Raw genomic sequence first — 24074 nt, 5'->3', positions numbered from 1 at the left:
GTGAATTAATTTGTAGGCCACGTACCTTATACAGGGCGTCCACTTTCATGGTAAAACCATCCACTCCAGGTATGCTGCTGACCTGGTGGAAATCGGGCAACTCGGATGCAAAATAGGCATCAAAAGGGACGTCGTGAAAGTATTTGTCAGTCACTTCCGGCTGACTCCGGTCCTGCAAATTAAAAGAACGGAGGACAAGGTGAGGACGATGACAAAGCTATCAGGATTCTGATGCGCTCGACCGACGCTTTCAAACCAATGATGTCCAGAGAGAGAGAGATGTAAGAACTGGAACGCGTAGAATTCCCTTTCGGTCGGCTAGACAGGAATTCTGAGATTTGCAGATGATACCACTCTAATGGTAGAAAGTGAAGAGGAAGTAAAGAGCCCCTTGATGGCTCTTGAAGGAAGCGAGTGCAAAAGTTGGCTTGAAACTCAACATTAAGAAAACTAAGATCGTGGCATCTCAATTCCTGGCAAATAGATGGGGAAGAAATGGAGGTAGTGACAGATTTTATTTGCCTGGTCTCCAAGATCACCGCAGATGGGGACTGCAGCCAAGAAATTAAAAGGCGCTTGTTCCTGGGATGGAAAGCTATGGCAAATCTAGACAGCAGACTAAAAAGCAGAGACATCACCCTGCCAACAAAAGTGTGTATAGTCAAGACTATGGTTTTCCCAGTTGCCATGTATGGCTGGGAAAGTTGGACCATAAGAAAGGCTGAGCACCAAAGAATTGAGGCCTTTGAACTCTGGTGCTGGAGAAGACTCCTGCGAGTCCCTTGGACTGCAAGGCCATCCAACCGGTGAGTCCTAGTGGAGATCAACCCTGACTGTTCTATAGAAGGCCAGATCCTGAAGAGGAAACTCAAATACTTTGGCCACCTAATGAGAAGGAAGGACTCCCTGGAGAAGAGCCTAATGCTGGGAAAGATGGAGGGCAAAAGAAGAAGGGGACGACAGAGAAGGAGGATGGATGGAGTCCCCGAAGCAGTAGGCGTGAGCTTAAATGGACTCCAGAGGTTGGTAGAGGAAGGCCTGGAGGAACATTGTCCATGGGGTTGCGATGGGTTGAAACAGACAAGGGTGCATGTGCCCAAAGAAGCACGTGTGCCATACGTCACCATCACAGCATTAGAGTAAACTACTATAGGTTTCTGAAATATTCTGGTAAATTTTCATTTTTAATCCAACAGAAGAAAAAAACGTAGGAAGTAAGTCGTTCATAATTCATACCTACCCATTAAAAAATCATAGGAAATCATGTGAACATTTTTTTTTAGCGTATTCTCTGCCCTAGACCTGAACTGACACTTAATCAACTATTCAAAAGCTGAGCACAACACTGGTTTTTTCATGGAGAAATCCTGAGAAACATTTCAAAGCTGCTAACTTCAGAAAGAAGAAGTTTGCTCATTTCCTTCCTGTCTCCGTCCCAGTCGGGTGACATTGGTAAGTTGGTAGTTGGGATAGAGACTCTTTTTTTCTTCTCTTGTTAAAAGAGGAGAAAAGTGGTACATTCATTTCTGCCCCCCCTCCCCGGCTGTTGTAAATAGCATCCTTGGCTGTTTTCTTGCAGACGTTTCATAACCCTACTTGGTAACATTATCCTTGCTAGAAAGGAGTGTGTAAACAAATGACGTTACCTGGTAAGGTTATGAAATGTCCGCAAGGAAACAGCCAGGCTCAGAGATCACCAAAGACCTTACATTAATCTCCACAGACATTTGGGGGGTAAAGAAAACTGGGCATGGAACATGACCTTCACAGAACCCATGCTTTCTCTTCAAGTGACCCCGACTCCAAGGATTTTTGTACTCTTGACCTACGGTTGAGTAAGAGTGAATTGGGCGGCCATGTAAGTGTCCATAAATAAACAGATAGATAATTATTTGATTGCCTTCTAACAAAGGTAAAGATTCCCCTCGCACACATGTGCTGTTTGTTCCCGACTCTAGGGGGCAGTGCTCATCTCTGTTTCAAAGCCCAAGAGCCAGCGCTGTCTGAAGACGTCTCTGTGGTCATGTGGCCAGCATGACTCAACACCAAAGGCGCATGGAACGCTGTTACCTTCCCACCAAAGATGGTTCCTATTTTTCTACTTGCATTTTGTACATGCTTTTGAACTGCTAGGTTGGCAGAAGCTGGGACAATGGGAGCTCACTTCCTTACGTGGAGCTAGGGATTCAAACCGCTAAACTGCCAACCTTTCTGATCGACAAGCTCAGCGTCTTAGCCGTTGAGCCACTGTATCCCTTCTAATAAAGTCCTCCAATTCTGTCACTTACAAAGCTTCCCTGACCTGCTCCCGAGTTGCCATAGTTAGTGGTGATGGGGAATCGAGCCTCGCAGCTGGAGGAATTTACACCTCAGCCAAAAGAAAACACATCCTAGCTGGCCAAAGTCAAGGCTATCTCCACAGAAACCAGTAACGGCCAGAGAGAGTGACTTCTATGACCCATGAAATTGCTTCACTGGGGAATGTGACTGATGACACATCTTGGGGGGAGGGGGAAACCGGCTCAGAGGCAAGGCGCGAACTGAGTGGGGTCAGAGCTGGCTTCACTTGGTCTGTGCCGACATATCGCTTCTAATAAACAACTGGGTTTTTCTTGAAACTTTGCTTGAGGCTCCTGCTTTCATTCGGGCATTTATTGGAACCCTGACATCACTAGAAATTAGATAGACTCACTTTGTGCTTTGAATTAATTAATCCACTTGATTAATTAGCACATACCGTGTATTACATTCTGGCAAATTATTAAATTTGATAGAAAAACCGTTTTCCTTACTCCCATCATGCGTAGGTAGTGCTCGACTTACAACTACAATTGGGACCAGGATTTCTGTCATTAAGTAAGCTGGTTGCTAAGTGAGTCACGCCTAATTTTAAAACCTTTCGTTGCCATAGTTGTTTTTCCCCTGGACTTTGCTTGTTGGGAGCTAGCTGGGAAAGTCTCAAATGGCAAAACCAGGATCATAAACACATGCCACATCTCAAACCCCTGAATATCGATCGCGTGTTTTTTTTTCCAGTGTTTTCTGAACGGTCCCTAAATGAATGGCTGTAAGTTGAAATCCACCCCCAGTCAAAGTTTTATCTTAGGGAGACAGGAGTTGCGCTAGTTACCAGCAGCAGGAATCTGTGCTTCAGGTGCTTGCTGGGCTGGATGCAGCCGTACTGGGGTCCTTCATTATATATGGTGCCCGTTGGGTCAAAGAACGGGACGTAGCCATCTTTCCCTGTGCAGAGGTAGACTTTTTCCAGCTGCAATTTGTAGGCGGAATTGAGGTTTTGCTCCGGATTCCACATCACTCGGCCGTACAGGATTTGACCTGAGTTTTTTTAAAAAAATATACATTTGAGATCAGGCAGACGCAATGAATGTCCACCAGAATAACAAGAGTACTCAGATTGAACAGCCAACAAGCAGGCGTAGAAAGAGACAAAAATCTTAAGAGAGGAATATGGGAGACAAGTCAAAAAGAAAAAAAAAAGCATAGTAAGTAAAGTATTGAAGCAGGCAAGAGATGATGGATAGATAATTTTACGTTTCTGGCGTTGTTTTGCTTTTCTTTTCTTCTCTCTCGCTTTTTTTTTTTTTTGTAGGACATGATTAGAAGTTAGGTAGGATAGAAAGAAAATGTTTTCTAACAAAGGATGACATGAATAAAAGTTAGAATAAGAAATAGAAATAAGAGAAAAGGGGAGTATTAGTGTACACACTTTCATATAATAAAACAAGAAGAACAAGAAAAACAAGGGTAGAACAAGAAGCAATGGGTGGAAACTAATCAAGGAGAGAAGCAACTTAGAACTGAGGAGAAACTTTCTGACAGTGAGAACAATTAATCAGTGGAACAGAAGTTGCCTCCAGAAGTTGTGAATGTCCCAACACTGGAAGTCTTTAAGAAGATGTTGGATAGCCATTTGTCTGAAACGGTATAGGGTTTCCTGCCTAGGCAGGGGGTTGGACTAGAAGACCTCCAAGGTCCCTTCCAACTCTGCTATTGTATTGTATTATTGTAAAATAAGATCAATAACAAGAGAAAACCTGGAATAATTGAATAATGACAGATTGCAACTTTATATAAATATGTATTACTATTAGAAATATATGTTGGTTGAAAGTAATAACTTTGACTAATAGTTTTATTTGTATTAGAATGTATGATACCCAGGTGCCACACTGTTCAACCATTGATATGTTTGTAAAAAATTTAAAAAAATACTTATTTTAAAAAAAGAGTTGGAAGGGACCTTGGAGGTCTTCTAGTCCAACCTCCCGCTCAAGCTCAACCATTTCAGACAAAATAGTTGTCCAATCTCATCTTAAAAACCTCCAGTCTTGGAGCACAATTTCTGGAAGCAAGTCGTTCCACTCATTCATTGTTCTCACTGTCAGGAAATTCCTCCTTATTTCTAGGTTGCTTCTCTCCTTGATTAGTTTCCATCCATGGCTTCCTGTTCTGCCTTCTTTGGATGCTTTGGAGAATAGGTTGACTTCCTCTCTTCTTTTCTGGCAGCCCCTCAAATATTAGAAGACTGCTATCATGTCATCTCTAGTCCTTCTTTTCATTACACTAGACCAGGGGTGTCAAACTCAAGGCCTGGGGGCCAGATCTGGCCCGCGAGGTGCTTAGATCTGGCCTGCAGGACCGCCCTGGAAACAGTGAAGAAACAGCCTGCAGTACTTTCGCCAATAAAAACAGAGATTGGCACTCATGAGCTCCGTTTTCCCTGGCAGGGGGTTGCAGGACATTGGTGCAGCCGAAACGGAGCTCATTTTTGCTGGCAAAGCACTTGGGTCCCGACACGAGTGATGTCGAGCTGGCCACACCCATCCTGACCGCCCCCCCCCCCCAGGTCAAATACAATTCTGATGCGGCTCTCAATGAAGTCGCATTTGACACCGCTGCACTAGACATGCTCAATTCCTGCACCTGTGCAATTCCTGCACCAAAAGGACAAATATCCAGAAAAGGGCATCCTAGTCAGAAAATGGCTGCATTGCTCAATGGGAGATGAGACCCGAATTCGAAATTTGGCATTATGGCAGAAGATATTGGAGAACGAGAAGGTGCCTCGAACCTGTGCCACGCCAAACTTTCCCAGCTGATCCCCTTCACCTTATGCTGGTATTGACAATCCCCCAGTTCGGCTGACCAGCATGGGCCCCAGCTTGGAATTCTGGGACTTCTATGATAATATCAACTTCTTGAACATTTAGTGAGTTATTGAAGGAAGGGTTGAATCAGTGTTTCTCAAACTTGGTGACTTTAAGTCCTGTGGACTTCAACTCCCAGAATCCCCCAGCCAGCATAGCTGGCTGGGGAATTCTGGGAGTTGAAGTCCACAGGACTTAAAGTCGCCAAGTTTGAGAAACATTGGGTTGAATGAAAAGAGGCAGAGTTGAAGCTCAGCTGAAGCATTCCTGTGCATAATCTCGCCCCAACATTTAATAGAGACATATTTTAGATATCACCCCATCCTGCTTTATAGTGCATATATACATGCATTAAGCATACATTAATATATTAAGCATGCATTCAAGATTACCCTGCCCTGCTTCATGAGATATGTATGCATATCCTTAACATATATACATATATTCAACATAAATACATATATTCCAATATTGGATATATATTACACATTACCCTCGTGCCTTGCAGGAAGTTTACTTATACGGCTTCCTGAAAAACCGACTGCTAAGCAAGAAACTGTAGGAACCAGCCAGTGAGACGGGTGGCATATACATTTAATAATATTAAAAAGAACCTATAGTTTAATAAAATGAACACCATATAAATAGGGTCCTTCTAAAATCTCCTTGTATGCTTTTCAACGTTTGAAGGAGAACGGAACGCCATGTTCTAAAAACGCCAACTTTATCTAAAAGGTAAGGTCTGCATTCTGCTACGATTTTACATGAGCCCGGTGGACTGCTAGTTACATACAGGTAAGTCCTTGACTTGCAACCATTCGTTTAGTGATCATTTGAAAGTTACAACAGGCCAGAAGAAAAGTGACAAGACTGTCCCAAAGGTGCTTTTTTCAAGGGGCAACTCGACTTTTTCTTTGGAGACGTTTCACTTCTCATCCAAGAAGTCTTGTCTTCAGTGCTGACTGGATGGTGGGCAATGGAGGGATTTATGCTCCTTGCAGACAGCTGGTCATTTGCATCCTTTTCAGAGAGTTGTTAAGGTTACTTGGAGGTTTAGCTGTGTCCTCAAGGTCACCTGAATAGTGTAAATTGGTGTGGAGCCTTTCAACAACTCCAAGAAGGCCCCTCATCCATTTGCACCACTCAGGTGATCCTGAGGACAGAGATAAACTTCCAAGTGGCCTCAACGACCCTCTAAAAGGATGCAAAGGACCAGCAGTCTGCAAGGACTATCAATCCTTCCATTCCACACCAACCCAGTCAGAGCTGAAGAAGCTTCTTGGATGAGAAGCGAAAGGTCTTCAAAGAAAAAAAAACCAGAAAGTCCAGTGGACTCTTGAAAAAAAGCACCTTTGGGGACAACCCTGACCTGGATGACTGAGAATCTTCATCTGACTTGTGACTGGGTTTCACACCTTAGCAATAGGTAGCTTGCAGCCTCCCCGTGGCCACGTGATCAAAATTTGAAGGCTTGGCAACTGGCGTGTATTTATGACGGTTGCGTGATGATCCCAGGGTCATGGGATCACTTATTTGTAAACTTCCCAGCTGGCTTCCAATAAGCCAGGGGTGTCCAAACTTGAGAACTTTAAGACTTGTGGACTTCAACTCCCAGAATTCCCCAGCCAGCATGGCTGGCTGGGGAATTCTGAGAGTTGAAGTCCACAAGTCTTAAAGTTCCCAAGTTTGGACACCCCTGCAATAAGCGAAGTCGATGGGGGGAAGCTTAACAACCTCACAGTTCACTTAACGACGGCAGCGACCCGCTTAACAACTGGGCCGAAAAGGTGGTCAAAAGGAGCCAAACTCACGTTATCAACTGTCTTGCTTAGCAACCGAAGTGTTGGGCTCAGCTGTGGTTGTAAGTCAAGGACCACCTGTGTACCTCTGATGCTTTGGTGAACTCATTGGGCCCAGATTGGCTTTTCAAACGCCCCTGGAGGGGAACAGCCTTGCTGACTTCTCCATTATGTCAGGATCAGCCGAATGCCACACCTTCCCAATGTCTGTCTTGCACTTAGACTTATATACCACTTCACAGCCCTCTCTAAGCGGTTTATAGAGTCGGCCTATTGTCCTCAACAATTTGGGTCCTCATTTTACCCACCTCGGAAGGATGGAAGGCTGATTCAACCTTGAACCAGTCAGGATCGAACTGCTGGCAGTCGGCAGAATTAGCCTGCAATACTGCAGTCTAACCAATGCGCCACCACAGCTCTTCAGAAAGTGATTTTGGGAAGAAGAGCATTATGCCCATCCAATCAGCCTCCGTTTCACTTATTCTGTCATTCAACCCAGCCTATTTTCCCATAGAGCATTTCTGTTACCTTCCGGCATGTTTTCCTTGCCATTCCCCCCAGAGAGCTCCCTGCCCCGTCCAAATCTCGAAATGGAGATCGTACCTTTGGAAAAAGCTCCCTTGTAGTCCATCTCGGCCATCAACATCTCCGTTTTGGTTGGGTCCATGAGAAAAACTTTTTCGTTATTGCAGAGCTGAAATTCCGTGTTGAGGGAATAAACGACGGGAACCGGGCGGTTGGTCTGCTGAAAGGCAATTGGGATCAGAAATCTACATGGGGAAGAAAGGGAATAGAAAAATAAGGGCACAGAAAAATAATAACCCCAGGAATATTTCTTTATTTCCTAACTTTTTCTTTGAGAGCTCAAGGGGGATATATATACAGATAATGTATAATTGCATTATCTAAATCAACTCTTCCAGCGTAGGAGACTAGCATTGCCGCCACTTCGAAGGTTGACACATAAGCACAGAGCAGATCATCCTCAACTTGCAACCACAATTGAGCTCAAATATTTTGTTGCTAAGCGAAGACAGCTAAGGACCCCATTTTACAACCTTTCTTGGCCCAGTCGTTCAGTAAATCACTGCAGTTGTTAAATTAGCAATCTGGCTTCCCCCATTGATTCAATTGCAGTCCTAAATTAGCTAGGGTGTCAAACTGAATGCCCAGGGGCCAGATCTGGCCTTTGGGGTGCTTTGATCTGGCCCGCAGGGCCACCCTGGAAACAGCAAAGAAGTGGCCTATGGTGCCTCTGCCAGCGAAGACAGAGCTCAGGAGGACCGCCCACAGCCCTCCCAAGCTCCGTTTTCGCTGGCAGAGGATTGCAGGAGACTGTTGCAGCTGAAAACGGAGCTCGGGAGCCTGTTTTCACTGGCGGAGGATTGCAGGAGACCGTTGCAGCTGAAAACGGAGCTCGGGGAACCCATTTTTGCTGGCAGAGGATTGCAGGAAACTATTGCAGCTGAAAATGGAGCTCGGGAGCACACTTTTGCTGGAAGAGGATTGCAGGAGATCATTGCAGCTGAAAACTGAGCTCGGGAGCCCATCTTCGCTGGCAGAGGATTGCAGGAGATCATTGCAGCTGAAAACTGAGCTCGGGAGCCCATCTTCGCTGGCAGAGGATTGCAGGAGATCATTGCAGCTGAAAACGGAGCTCGGGAGCCCATCTTCGCTGGCAGAGGATTGCAGGAGACCATTGCAGCTGAAAACTGAGCTCGGGAGCCCATCTTCGCTGGCAGAGGATTGCAGGAGATCATTGCAGCTGAAAACTGAGCTCGGGAGCCCATCTTCGCTGGCAGAGGATTGCAGGAGATCATTGCAGCTGAAAACTGAGCTCGGGAGCCCATCTTCGCTGGCAGAGGATTGCAGGAGATCATTGCAGCTGAAAACTGAGCTCGGGAGCCCATCTTCGCTGGCAGAGGATTGCAGGAGATCATTGCAGCTGAAAACTGAGCTCGGGAGCCCATCTTCGCTGGCAGAGGATTGCAGGAGACCATTGCAGATGAAAACGGAGCTCGGGAGCCCATCTTCGCTGGCAGAGGATTGCAGGAGATCATTGCAGCTGAAAACGGAGCTCGGGAGCACACAGGTGCCCCCAACACGAGTGACACAGTGGTGGGTTCCAGCGGTTCGGACTGATTTGGCTGAACCAGTAGTGGTTTGGCGGCCTGGGTCGCTAGAATCAGCATCGACCCAGGCCTGCCATGCCCCCGAACCGGTTCTCTGGGCAGCGCCATAGGTGTCTCCATCTTGTTTTTCGGTTCTGCACACGCGCAGAACAATTTTAATTGTACTGTGTATGCGTGCGCAGTGCGTGGCACGCACATGAGCGAACCGACAGTAGTGCCGGCCGGAGCCCATCCTGTAGTGATGTCGAGTTGGCCACGCCCACCCTGGCCACGCCCACCTCAGCCCCGCAAGGTGAAAAATAACCCCGATGCAGCCCTCAATGAAATCGAGTTTGACACCCCTGAGCTGTGCTAGTTTGCTTGGATGAAGACGAAGCATCACTTTGTCTCCGCGATAAAGATTCCATGAATATACATTCAAAGGTGGGAGTGAAGGAACAGCCCTTTGATTCTTATGCCTTCAAAGCAGTAACATGGGTAGGTGGGTGGTAGGGGAGAAAGAATCTGCATTAATGGCGGAAGAAAGAATGTGGGAAGGGAAGGTGAAGACATGCGGTGGCTGAACTAATCCCAACTTGGCCCAGGGACCAAAGACTGCAATCAAGATTGGAAATATTTTAGCTTTTAGCTTCAGAAACAGTAGCTCAGCTTCCCTTGGCAAATTGCCCTGAGGGCAGCCTTGTCAAAGGATCAAAGGAAGCCCCAAAGACATCCCATCAAGCAAGTCCAGGGCTAAGGAAGGAGCCGCGGTGGCACGGTGGTTAGAATGCGGTACTGCAGCTAATGCTGCCGATCGCCGGCTGCCAGCAGTTGGATCCTGACCGGCTCAAGTTCGACTCAGCCTTCCATCCTTCGGTAAAATGAGGACCCAGGTTGTTAGGGGCATTATGCTAACTCTGTAAACTGCTTAGAGAGGGCTGCAAAGCACTGTGAAGCCTGTAGGTGATAGGGGGAATTACCTTCGCTTACTATTGCGTGGGAAACCCAGAGCTGGTTTTGCTTCTTCTGTGCCAATGTGGTTAATTCAGTGAAGTTTTGTACTCTTGGTAAAATAATGTGCCCGGAGTTCCTTTTTCTGGATTCTCCAACTGGACAGTTGACATGAGCCCAAGGGAGGGGTCAAGCACGTTATGAGTTTGAAGTCCCTTCATGCCCACGAGAGATCTAAGTCCAGCCTTTCTTGAATTCCATTGCGTCTCATCTACTGCCAATTAGCCTTAACCGTTAGTAATTCAGTTTCTTGTTTAGAGGTGGCACAGGCAAAACCTGTACTTATTTGAACAACTCTGGTTCCCGATTCTTACTCTTGATATATATGCATCCTCTTTGAAGCCCAGCATAAAGGAAAGGGATGGCATGGGAGCAGATTATCTGAAGGACCATCTTGCCTGAATGGGATGGCCTCATCTAACAGAAGGAACATGCTGGGGACCCTGTCGGCCAAGGAGTTTTGGCTAGCAGGGTCTAGAACAGGGTGTCAAACTCAATTTCATTGAGGGCCACATGTTTGATCTCGGAGGGCCGGGGTGGGCGTGGCCACCTTAATATCACTTGTGTCGGGGGCACCTGTGTTGGCCAAGTGGTAAGGCAGGACTTCCCTGAGGCCCTCCCTCCCCCTCGTTATAATCTCCTTCCTTCCTTCCTTCTTTCCTTCCTCCCTCCCTCCTTCCGTCCCTCTTCATTCTCCTTTCTTCTTCCTTCCCCTCTTCCCTTTTTTTTCCTTCCTTGCTCTCTTTCCATCTTTCTTTCTTTGTCTTTCCCCTTCTTGAACGCTCAATTGTTTCATTTTTAGTTTGTTTTGCTAGCCCTCTGCCAGCGAAAACAGAGCCCGGGTGGGGAGTGGGGGCACGCAGTTCTCCCGAGCTCCGTTTTCACTGGTTGAGGCACCGCGGACCGCTCCCTCCCCTTTTTCAGGGCAGCCTCGCAGGGCAGATTTAAGCACCCCATGACTCAGATCTGGCCCCCTTGAATTTGACACCCCTGGTTGAGAAGATCTTTACAGGATCACAAGTATGTGCATTGTTTTAAATTCTTCCAGCTTACATTCCACCAGTCATTATAATTATCAGGACACTGATGTCTTCTCTCACGCACATCCTCTTACAATTTCTCTGGATAATAGCCCTGTGCCCTGATTACTGTTAATATTTCAGCCTATATTTCATCAGGTGTTTCCCGACTATTGTGCTTCTAATTGTCCCTATTTGTGTTCCCCTCGTTGACTTTAAGCATACTTATGCGCAAGAAATGCACTCAAACCTGTACCAAGATACTGTAGAGGAAGTTGATGTAGCAAGCGGCTAAACTCCTCCCAATTCCAGAATCTAAAACAAAGTATTCTAGCCTTTGGCCCTTTCCACGTGTGCTGAAAATTTCCTTTTTGTGTTTGTGGTTTTTTTAAATAGTGACACTTATCTTCAGGCATGAAGCAACGTAAACACCTACTTACTTTTCTGGAGCATGAGCAGTGCAGGGTAAGGGTTTGTCTCCTGGATCAACCCAAGATTGTGTGGGTTGGACCGTACATGGTATTAAGGAGATGGTGTATTCTCCGGAATAATCTTTCCTGAAAGCAGAGATAAAGTACTGCCATTAGTGCATTGAACTGCGAGTTTTTCCCTTTTTCAAAAGGCAACTGGACGTCTTCCTTGAAGATGTTTTGCTTCTCCTCCAAGAAGCTTCTTCACTTCTGAATGAAGGGTGGGGAACTACAGTCAGAGCTGAAGAAGCTTCTTGGAGGAGAAGTGAAACCTCTTCAAGGAAAAACAAAGAAAGTCCAGTTGCCTCTTGAAAAAGCGCCTCTGGGACAACCTTGACCTGGGATGACCGAGAATCTCCACAGATATTAAGTTTTTTGTGGTGAGTTGATCAGGAGATGTGGGGAAGGTGAACCAAATAAAACACAACACATAGGCAGAAGGTAGGCATATGAATTAAAGGTAGTCCTTGACTGACAACGCAATTCATTTAATGACTGTTCGAAGTTACAACGGCACTGAAAAAAGTTGACTTCATGACCCTTTTTCACATTTACGACTATTGCAGCCTGCCTACAGTTACGTGATAATTGCAGCACTGGTCAAAAGGGCCCAGCAGAGATTATACTACCTGAGACTTCTCAGGAAACAACAACTGAATGAAAAACTGCTAGAGACCTTCTACCGCTGCACCAGAGAGAGTATTTTAACTTAACTGCACCTGCGTATGGTTTGCCAATTGCACAGTGGCAGATAGGACAGCGCTCCAGAGGGTCAAGGTCATTGCCCAGAGGCTCATTGGTTGCCCCCTCCCCTCTTTGGAAGAGCTTTATAGCTCCCACTGCCTTAAGAAAGTTTAAAACATTCTTAAAGATCCATCCATCCATCCATGTTAAGGTTCCCACTCGCACATATGTGCTAGTCGTTCCCGACACTAGGGGGCGGTACTCATTTCTGTTTCAAAGCCGTAGAGCCAACATTGTCCAGTCATTTCCGTGGTCATGTGGCTGGCATGATTAAATGTCAAAGGCGCATGAAATGCTGTTACCACCTTCCCACCAAAGGGCCAAAGATCCAAAAGAAAAGATGGCTGCAGGCCTGACACCCCATTTATTTGTATTCATTTCATGTACCCATGTCCAGGTTTATACTTATTCCTGTTATTTTGTGCATGTTTGACAACTAAATAAATAAATTAAAGGAAAAAGGGGCTCTGAATCAAAGCCCAATAAGTAGAATTATTTTGCCTGGAACCATCTCTTCAACAACGAGCTCCAGGATCTTCAGAGTAAGGCGAGGTGGTGAGGCACACCTGTTAACTCTCCTTAAAGGTAAAGATTCCCACGCACATGCATGCTAGTCATTTCTGGCTCTAGGGGGCGGTGCTCATCTCCGTTTCAAAGCCAAAGAGCCAGAGCTGTCTGAAGACGTTCTCCATGGTCAGGTGACTGGCATGACTCAACGGCAAAGGTGCACGGAACGCTTTTACCTTCCCACCAAAGTGGGTCCCTATTTTTCTACTTGCATTTTTACGTGCTTTGGAACTGCTAGGTTGGCAGAAGCTGGGACAAGTCACGGGAGCTCACTCCATTACGCGGCGCTAGGGATTCGAACCGCCAAACTGCTGACCTTTCTGATCGACAAGCTCAGCGTCTTAGCCACTGAGCCAGTGTCCCAAATATCCATTAGGGTAATACCCTAATAGGGTGGTGGGTTCTGGATCCCGGTGCAACCGGTACGGTGCAACAGGGGCGGGGGCTCATCACATGAACGTGTGCAGTGCACTCATGCGTAATTACCTCCCACGACGCTCTGCAACGCCTCCACAACGCCCCAGCTGCTTGGCGGAGCGTTGCGCAGGCACCTTACACTCCATGTGCAGAAGCCCCAAAAACTTCAAATACTGGTAAGGAGCGCGGGAGGGCAGGTGAGCCCTCCGGAACACCATACCGGAACGGTACCTGGTGCTCCCAGCAGACACCAGTACGCCGTACCGGGGTGCACCGGTTGTAACCCACCACTGCCCTAATACCCATCCATCCACCCACCCACCCACCCTTCTATCCACCCACCCATCTTTCCATCTATCCATCCATCCATCATATCTCATGATAGCAAATTTGGTACAACTTCAAAACGGATGCATCTCAAAGTTTTCCTTCATACCTGCTGTAGGAGCTGGTTGCTCTCCAGAGTTGATAAGGAGAGTCAAAAGTCTGTCCACTCCACAACAGCTGTAGGTCAAATTCCATCCCTCCCAGGTGGTCAGGAGTCATGATAAAAGACTTGGCGTTTGGCAGAGTGTGGTGTTCCATCACAAAATGCCCTATGTAGATGGGAATAATCAGGTTCACTGTCATAAAGTCCAGATTTCATCTTGCGGGGGAAGAGCGAATGGCCTTGAAGAACGGGAGGAAGAACTTCTACTAAGACAACAATCAGATAAAAGTGGCCTGAGCCCTGGCCAAGAAATTAAGTTCCTTGTTTTGGGGAGATGGGCAGGTATACAAATTTTAAAAATCTATATATGTAAAAATGGCTGTCTGTGTGTGTGTGTGTGTGCGTGTGTGTGTTCCAGCATAACTCTAGAACGCCTTGAGCAATTTCAACCAAACTTGATACACAGATGACTTACTCTCTGGAAATAAATACTGGGGGGGAGGGGGGAGAAGGGGGGGATAAGACACCCCTAATGCCCCTTGGGGTATGTGTTTATGTGTTTTGTTAAGATACAGCCTGTTGTGCCTTAAAATGGTTCCTACTGTACTGCCGTAAAATGGCTTCTACTGTACAGCGCAGTGGAGTTGCCATCGTAACGGCTTCACAGTACTCCACAAGGGGGCTCCCTCTGATAAAGGGGAAAAATCCAACATTAGAGATTGTGGCGACACTGATGCTCAACGCAATGTAGCTTTTGAAAAAAAATCAACGCGTGTTGGGATACAATTCCAGAAAAGAACGCTGCCCTCCCACTATCAAGAAATAACCAACCAACATTCAACACGTCTGGAATACCAAGGCAGAAAAAAAAGTGGGCATCTTTGGCTAGTTGCAGAACGCAAGAATGACCCACCTCTGAACTTGGCGTGAGTTTTGAACTCAATGACCAGCCGGCCATCATCTCGGATGTAGATCCTGATGATCTGCAGTTTGGCTGACAGGACGCTGTCCGTTTGTATACCTGAAGGAGAGAATGCCAAGCCTGGGCTTCCTCAACTGGAGATCACGGGTTAGTCATTCTATCGCCCCGCTCCCTCAGAGGGAATCCACTTCCAGCAGGAGGCCCAGAGGCCTCCGCAGGTTCCAACCAGTTCTGGAGAACCGGTAGAGGAAATTTTGAGTTCAGAGAACCGGTAAATGCCACCTCTGGCTGGCCATGCCCCCATCTATTCTCTGCCTCCCACGTCCCAGCTGATCGGGAGGGAATGGGGATTTTACAGTAACCTTCCCCTGCCACGCCCACAAAGCCGTGCCCACAAAGCCACACCCACAGAAACGGTACTAAAAAAAATTGAGGACTGAGGAGGACCACCAAGGAAGTTCTCAATAAGTCACTTGGCCAAGCTGAGGGCAGCTTAGCATGTCAGGGGTGCTAGAGTTCTCCCTTTCACCCCCGTGTCATGGAGAAAATAAAACTAGTCCCCCCCCCTACCTGTTCTCCAGAGAATGGTGTCATAGAAGAAGGAAAACTCCATCTCCGTGTGATGCTCAAGAGAGGCCCAGCCTCTGGGTGCGGTTACGTAAACGTAGGAGACGTAAAGTGGGACATGGACTGTCAAGAACGACTGAGCAGAATCCCGAACCTGTCATCACAGAAGGAAAAAGTACTGTACCGTTTTTTACATAGCATCTTGCCTTTTTGTACAGCAGAGGGACCAATCTGGCTGGCCATACCCCTCCCTCCAGCCCGTAAGGGGCCCGCTGTTTTAAAATATAGTGTTTACTATCTTCAGCCTCCAATTCCATAATATGCTTTCAAATCTTGGACATGGAGGTGCCTTGGATGCGGGAATGGATGACATATAAATAATAATAATAATAATAATAATAATAATAATAATAATAATAATAATAATAATAATAATAATAAAATGAAGAGAGAGGGAGAGAGAAAGAAAGAAAGAGAGAGAGAGGAGGGAGAGGGTGGGAAGGAAGGGAAAGAAAGAAAGAAAGAAAGAAAGAAAGAAAGAAAGGGAGGGGAGAGAGAGAAAGAAAGAGAGTGAGAAGGAAGGAAGGGAAAGGAAGGAAGGAAGGAAGAAAGAAAGAGAGAGGGAGGGAGGAGGGAGGGAGAGTAGGAAGGAAGGGAAAGGAAGGAAGGAAGGAAGGAAGGAAGGAAGAAAGAAAGAAAGAAGGAAGGAAGGAAGGAAAGGTGGGGAGAGAGGAGGGAGGGAAGAAGGAAGACTTTTTTTCTCTCATTCACATGAAGCGCCAAACAAATTCTTTCCCTGTTCAGGAGAGGGAAATTTAGAAGCAATAAAAGAAAATGAAAATCTCATCATTTTACTTTATTGCTGATTAATAATAAGTTGGCATGACCAGGTCCTCTTATCTTTCCCTGGTAGCAGATGATAATGATTATGATCATAATTAGGGCACCGCGTAAAGCGGTTTTTCAGAGCTATTAATATTTCAAGGAAATCTAGGTCCTTCGTCCCCTGAAGACTTTCACAGAAGACTTTTCATGCATTCTGCTAAAATTGGAGCCATGCTTGGGTGCTGCCCACATATGGATTTATATACTGCTTCACAGACCTCTCTAAGCCGTTGAGAAATGTCAGCCTCTTACTCTCAACCATTTGAGTCCTCGTTTTACCGACCTTGGAAGGATGGGAGGCTGAGTCCACCTTGAGCCGGTCAGGATCGAACTGCTGGTGGCCGGCAGAGTCAGCCTGCAAGACTGCATTCTAACCCCTGTGCCACCACAGCTCTTACCCCTGGATTCCCTCCTGAACAGAAAGGGAGGTCAACCTCCATTCAATTAACGCCAGATTCTTCACACGCAGGGCAGCATCTGACCATTCACAGACTTCCAATGGGACAACCAGGCAGTTGAGTCAGGAAATTGCTTCTTGTCCTGCCCTCAGGTGCCTTGGAGAATAGTTTGACTCCCTCTTCTTTGTGGCAACCCCTGAGATATTGTAACCCTGCTATCATGTCTCTCCTAGTCCTTCTTTTCATTAAACTAGACATACCCAGTTCCTGCAACCGCTCTTCATATGTTTTAGCCTCCAGTCATGTTCTATGATACTTCAGGTGAATTTACAACAGGAACTACCGTATTTTTTGGACTATAAGACACACCGGAGTATAAGACGCACCATGATTTTGAAGACGTAATTTTTTTTAAGTGTTTGCACTCTGCAGGCCTCCCAAACCCTCTGCATGCCGCATTTTTTTGCATTTTGGGAGGCTTGTAGAGTGCTCCTGCCCTCCACAAAAAATGAGCAAAAAACCCAGCCCACTTTTTGCTCGTTTATACCCTACCCAGCCCCCAGGAGCAATTTGCAAGCCTCCCAAACCCTCTGCATGTCCATTTTTGCAAAGGGGATGGGGTTTCTGGAAGCAAAAAAATGCTGTATTCAGTGTGTAAGACGCGCCCGAATTTTCACCCTCTTTTTTTGGGGAGGGAAAAAAGGTGCGTCTTATACTCCGAAAAATATGGTAATATGCCAGTGTCATTTCTGTGTCTCCCATATAAAAAGCATTACCTGGAAGTCTGCAGTGACGGATCCTCCACAGACGTCAATTAACTCTGTCATGTCATAGTAGGCATCGAAGGTCCAAATGCAGCTCTTCAGGTTCAAATGTTTGTAGAACTGGAGAGTCTTTGGTTCTCTCACGTTGGGGTCAAACTGGTGCGGCCGGTCATATCCAGGTCCCAGAACGATATTGTTGTACGTCACGTCATCTAGAAACCCAGCTTCTGGGTTGGAAGTAAAGAAATACAGAGCAAAATTCCAATAATAATAACTTAGCCACGTCGAACCTAGAATTCCTGGGATATATAACAGAATGGGAAGGGACCTTGGAGGTCTTCTAGTCCAACCCTCAGCTCAAGCAGGAAGACCTAAAACCGTGATGGCGAATCTGTGGCACGCATATCACAGGTGACACATGGAGCCATTTGTTATGGCACGCGAGGCGTTGCCCTATCAACTGCAGTGCGCAAGTGTGCGCTGGCCAACTGACTTCAGCCTTCATTTTCGGCCGTTTTTCACCCTCCGGAGGCTTCAGGGAGGGCGAAAAACAGCCCTAAGGGGCAAAACAGAAGTCTATTCCCGAACCTCCAGTTTGCTCACAAGGCCATTTTTCGCCCTCTGAAGCCTCCTGAAGCCTTTGGAGTGCCCCCGGGAGGGGGGAGTTTTCGCCATCCTAGAAAGCCTCTGGAGCCTGGGGAAGGCGAAAAACAAGTCCATTGCACGGCAAAAGCAGGGTGTGTGTGGGTGGGTCATGCGGTCATGGGGAGGTTGTTGCATGATAGGATTATGGGTGTGAACACACCAGTGCAAGATCCCCCTGCACTCCCTCCCGTTTTGGCACGCATTGGGAAAAAAGTTAGCCATCCCCGCTCTATAACATTTCAGAAAATTATCGTCCAATCTCTTATTATTATTACTACAGCTTTATCGATTAGCCTGTATGGTCATATCAAAGCATGTTCAAACATATCACCAATCAAATCCTATACAAACAATTTAAAATAAGAGTAGGGTAAAATACAATAGTTATAGGATAAGATACAATATAATTTAATGCATAAATATGTTAAAATAGAATAAGATGACATAAAATTATACTTTGGTGTCACCTTTACAATCTACTCCAATCAGTCCCACGTATGCAGATCTCAACCGAACCATTTTGTTTAAGTACTGGGCTGTATTAAATGTTATTTTCAAGTTCTGCCCGCACATAAAGTAGCTCTTCTTAAAGACTTCCAGTGTTGGGGCATTCACAATTTCTGGAGGCAAGTTGTTCCACTGATTAATTGTTCTCACTGTCAGAAAATCCCTCTTTAGTTCTAAGTTGCTTCTCTCCTTGATTAATTTCCACCCATCGCTTCTTGTCCTGCCTTCGGGGGCTTTGGAGAATATTTGGAGAGTAGCTTGACTCCCTCTTCTTTGTGGCAACCCCTGAGATATTGGAAGACTGCTATCACGTCTCCCCTAGTCCTTCTTTTCCTTAAACTAGACATACCCAGTTCCTGCAGCTGTTCTTCATATGTTTTAGCCTCTAGTCCTCTAATCTTCTTTGTTGCTCTTCTCTGCACTCTCTCTAGAGTCTCCACATCTTTTTTGTATTATGGCAATATTCCAAGTCTGGTCTTACTAAGGCATTATAAAGTGATACTAACAGCGGAGTAACAAAATATTTTGGATTCTGACAGCTCTGTGACAAATAGGTGAGCAGCTGTTTCCAGGTTCAGCTCTAAACTGATCATTGGACACACAGAATATTATTTAGAGCATCTAATTTTGGAGAACGTTGCAGCTGTTGATTGACTAACTGCGATCTCTTTTTTTTATTGCTCTTGGTGTATTACTACCAAGCTCCAAGTAATTAGAAAGCTTATCTTACAGTCATTTAACAATGACAGGTGGGTAAGAAAGAACACTGCAGGGCTTTTTCCCCCCTAAAAATAAAAATGTACACTCCGATGTACCGATTTCTTTGAAAGCAAGGCAGAAAGAAAAGTTAAAGAGACGAGAAAGCTAAGCGGATTGACGTAGCCAACCAAGCAAGAAGGTTTTAAGGGTGTTTTTTTAAAATCTTCTATGTGATGTCTCTAGAGGTTTGTCTCATCTTTTTTCTTGATGATGATTCTCATCATTTAACGGTTACGTGACTGGCAGCTAAGACACTGTCCTGTCTCTGCGGCAAATACAGATACCCCAATCGGTTGGTGCCAATTAAGCAGCGACATTTTCATGGAATCGGTTGGCTGAGATTTCCTTTCTTTTGCTGTTTTGAGAACTGACTCAAACCCGCAAATGTCTTCGTAAGAAAAAAAAATGGAGAAGAACTTGGGATGAAAATGCAGATGTGGGGAACAACACCCGAGAAATTCAGGTATGATCATCAACGATTATTTATAGATGGAGAACAGCTTTGGATTATTATTAGATTCACAGAGTTGGAAGGGACCTTAAAGGTCATCTAGTCCAACCCCCCCCCCCACTCAAGCAGGACACTCTACACCCATGATGGCAAACCTATGGGCAACACCCTCTCTGTGGACACGTGAGCCGTCGCCCAAGTTCAGCTTCCTGCAAGCGCCTCCTGCTGGCCAGCTAGCCATCGGGTCTCTGCCGAGCATGGACGGCGGGAGGGGGGGGGCATTAAAATCTAAAATAAGGCGAGGGAACTTCTGCAAAACCAGGATTTTACACTGTTTTGAAGAAGAAGAAGGTCTTACCTGAGATGCCTTTAAGATCTTGGATGCTGACTATATTGGAACAGACATGTTGGTGCCTATAAATGGATTCTGACAATAGGAAATGCAAGTTGTGCAGAGGTCTGGTGGAAATCAGGGGGAGCATCCCGTCCTGGTGTGGAATTTGTACGGAGATGTGGATTCTGGAACAACACAGAAAGTCAGGAATTTGACAGTTATTGTTGGATAAGGTCCACATACTGAAAGAACATTGAGGCATACATATTAAACTCTAATCAATAAGGCAGCTGTTTTTTTTGTGGCTTTCTTGCTTTTTTTTAACAATACAATACAATACAATACAATACAATATAATACAATAGCAGAGTTGGAAGGGACCTTGGAGATCTTCTAGTCCAACCCCTGCCTAGGCAGGAAACCCTACACCGTTTCAGACAAATGGCTATCCAACATCTTCTTAAAGACTTCCAGTGTTGGGGCATTCACAACTTCTGGAGGCAAGTTGTTCCATTCATTAATTGTTCTAACTGTCAGGAAGTTTCTCCTCAGTTCTAAGTTTCTTCTCTCCTTGATTAGTTTCCACCTTGGAGAATAGTTTGACTCCCTCTTCTTTGTGGCAACCCCTGAGATATTGGAACACTGCTATCATGTCTCCCCTAGTCCTTCTTTCCATTAAACTAGACATACCCATTTCCTGCAACCGTTCTTCATATGTTTTATGTTCTATGATACTTCAGGTGAATTTACAACAGGAACTACCGTATTTTTCGGACTATAAGACACACCGGAGTATAAGACGCACCATGATTTTGAAGACGTAATTTTTTTTTAAGTGTTTGCACTCTGCAGGCCTCCCAAACCCTCTGCATGCCTCATTTTTTTTTGCAAAAAAAAGGGCATGCAGAGCTTTGGGAGGCTTGTAGAGTGCTCTTGCCCTCCCCCCAAAATAAGCAAAAAAACCAGCCCACTTTTTGCTCATTTATACCCTACCCAGCCCCCAGGAGCAATTTGCAAGCCTCCCAAACCCTCTGTATGTCCATTTTTGCAAAGGGGATGGGGTTTCTGGAAGCAAAAAAATGCTGTATTCAGTGTGTAAGACGCCCCCGAATTTTCACCCTCTTTTTTTGGAGGGGAAAGGTGCGTCTTATACTCTTAAGCTAAACATACCCAGTTCCAGCAACTGTTCTTCATATGTTTTAGTCTCCAGTTCCCTAATCATCTTCGTTGCTCTTCTCTTCCTTTCCTTGGAGACGTTTCGCTTCTCATCCAAGAAGCTTCTTCAGTTCTGGCTGAATGGTGGGTGATGGAAGGATTTATATTCTGTGCGGTCATTAGCACTCTGAAGGTTGTTAGCTAGCTCTCCTTGAGGCCACTTGGGAGTTTAACAAATGAGTATGGAGCCTTCTTGGTACAGTGGGACCTCGGCTCCCAAACGGCTCAGACGATGAACAATTCGGCTGCCAACTGAAAAATCTGCTGAATGCTTCACTCACATCATGAACACATCCTCGGGTGACGAATAAGCACAGCTGCGGCGATTTCCCCTTCTCGCGCCATTTTGTTTGTGTCTGTGCACATGCGCAGTTTGTCTTGTTTCTGGTCACGACCAAATCGGGTGCCCACCAAAGTCCTGGAACGGATTACGGTCGGCACCCGAGGTCCCACTGTATTGCTAAAAGGACTGCATTATATACAGGAGATGCCGTATTTTTCGGCGTATAAGATGCACCAAGATTTTGAAGAGGCAATTTTTTTTTTTAAAAAAAAGGTTTTTGCATTCTGCAGACCTCCCGAAAACGGGCCCGTTTCCCCCCCCCAAAAAAGGGCATGAATAGTTTTTAGGAAGTTTGTAGAGTGCTCCTGGGGGGGTGGCGCCCCCCCCAAAAAGAAAAAAAGCCTGTTTTTCGCAAAAATGGGTGTGTTTTTTGTCAAAAAAAGGGCATGCATAGCCTTTAGGAGGCTTATAGAGTGCTTCTGGGAGCTGGGGGGAGGGGGCAAAATTGAGCAAAAAAATGACCTGTTATTCGCTCATTTCTGCCCTCCCCAGCCCCCAGGAGCTCTCTGAAAGCCTTCTAAAGGCTATGCATGGCCATTTTGGTGAAGGGGGAAGGGTTTCGGGAGGCAAAACATGCTGTACTCAGTATATAAGATGCACCCAGATTTTCAGCCACTTTTTTGAGGGAAAAGGGTGCGTCTTATACTCCAAAAAATACAGTAGGTGGTGTTGTAAACAGGTACTCCTCAATGTACGACCACAACAGAGCCCCAAATTTATGTTGCTAAGTGACAAATGTGTTACTTAAGTGAGTTTTAAGTGAGTTTTGCCCCATTTTACAACTTTTTCACTTTACATTCGCTAAGTGAATCACGGCAGTAACACAGTTGTTAAATGAATCTGGTTTCCCCATTGACTTTGCTTGTTGCAAAAACTAATCCCATGACCCCAGGACACTGCAACCATCATAAACATGAGTCAGCTGTCAATCATCTGAGTATAAATCATGTGACACTGGGGATGCTGAAACCATCACAAGAGTGAAAAATGGTCATAAGTCACTTTTTTCAGTGCTGTTTTAACTTCAAGCGGTCACTAAACGAACTGTGGTAAGCTGTAATAGCTGGCCATGGACCACCATGACCTGGGTGATTGAGAATCTCCAAAGACAGAAGGCGACTGAATTTAAGGGTGCATCAAATCTGTTTCACTCCCATTCAAATCACTGCATGCAGGAGATATGCACGCATATGCGTTCCCCCTTTACACAATTTGGAACAACATGTAAATTCTTCAACATGCCAGTAAATGAAACCCCATATTTAGATAAATATTTATCTCCTCTGCATTCCCCCCCACCCCCCTATAAAAGGAGAGAGAACTGGAAAAGAAGGGAGACCTGAGCAAAATTTTAATACAGCAAAGTTAAGGGAGGGAAAATTGAAAATAACATCCAGAGGGATTTTCGTTTTGCAGTTTTATGATCCTTGAAAAAAAAAATATGACAGGCTAAGTGTGTTTAATGTAACACATTAATCAAATCTTTCTTTTCCTGACATTTGCTTCAACATTTTATCACCTCAGATATTCTCCTTTCTCTCTCTCTTTTTTTTTTCTCCCTTAGCTGAAAAGATCTAAGCAGCATCGTTCCATTATTGGACTGATTGGTTAATGCTAAGAAGAAGAAGAAAGAGGAAACAAGGGGAAAGTGATACACGAGTTATTTCTTATTTTGATCTATCCTGCATGAATACAATTGCAGAAAAAGGTAGACGGGTCACTTCTGTACTAAATGGTAGTTTGCTATTGGTTCAGTGTCTTTTCCCTTAATTGTCTACAACACAAATTTGGGGTTTATTCCTGACTAACAAAAGTTATAAACACAGGTAGTTCTTGACTTAGAATCTTTAGTTTAGTGGCCATTTGAAGTTGCAACGGCACTGAAACAATAGACTTAGAACCAGTCCTGGCACTTACAACTGTGGGCCTACAACAGGGATGGGTAGCTTTTTTGTTGTCGCATGCCAAAAGCGCACCTACGTGCCCACACCCATAATGCAATTCACACGTAACTCCCCCCTGCACATGTGTGCGCCCCCATCCCCCCCTGTGCTCCGCCCACTCCCCACATGCACACGGGACCCCTGCGCTTGTATGGCCAACTCCCCATGCCCCGTTTTGGGCCTAGTAGGCCTCCCTGAAGCCTCCTGGGACAAAAAATGGGCCGCGGGGATGTGCGTGCAACGGAATCCTTCCCTGGCACTCCATTTTGGGCTTAGTAGGCCTTCCTGCAGCCTCGTGGGACCAAAAATGGGCCACGGGGGGAGGGGGGGCTGCACTCCCCTGCACCCAGTTTTCGGCCTAGTAGGCCTCCCAGAAGCCTCCTGGGACCAATAACGGGCCATGGAGGGTGCTGCTCCCCCCACACTCCCCTCACCCCTTGCGAATGCATACGCCCCCGCACATGCGTGCATATCTCCTGCATGAACACCCCCCTGCGCGCATGGCAGAGACCCAAAAAATCAGCTGGCTGGCGGGAGGCACAATGGAGCTGAGCTGGGGCAGTGGCTTGCATGCATGCAGAGAGGGTCACCTGTGGCATGCGTGC

The 24074-nt window shown here is 45.9% G+C and overlaps 1 protein-coding gene across 1 annotated transcript in view; it reads right to left on the bottom strand.

Annotated features, from left to right (window-relative positions):
* The window catches only part of FRAS1 (Fraser extracellular matrix complex subunit 1), a gene marked incomplete at its 5' end in the record, with an annotated part of 344413 nt that overhangs the window by 5679 nt on the left and 314660 nt on the right, over positions 1-24074 (bottom strand). The window contains 9 exons of the mRNA XM_081960316.1: positions 26-172; positions 3131-3336; positions 7571-7737; positions 11549-11665; positions 13743-13902; positions 14650-14757; positions 15229-15379; positions 17285-17499; positions 19993-20153. Coding sequence (XP_081816442.1) covers positions 26-172; positions 3131-3336; positions 7571-7737; positions 11549-11665; positions 13743-13902; positions 14650-14757; positions 15229-15379; positions 17285-17499; positions 19993-20153 — 1432 coding nt within the window. The remainder of the gene's footprint in view (positions 1-25; positions 173-3130; positions 3337-7570; positions 7738-11548; positions 11666-13742; positions 13903-14649; positions 14758-15228; positions 15380-17284; positions 17500-19992; positions 20154-24074) is intronic.

Source organism: Natrix helvetica, assembly GCF_964273705.1.
Source record: "Natrix helvetica genome assembly, chromosome: 7".
NCBI classification, from domain to species: domain Eukaryota; kingdom Metazoa; phylum Chordata; class Lepidosauria; order Squamata; family Natricidae; genus Natrix; species Natrix helvetica.
Note: the sequence above shows the minus strand (reverse complement) of the source record. Positions and strands in the feature narration are given on the sequence as shown.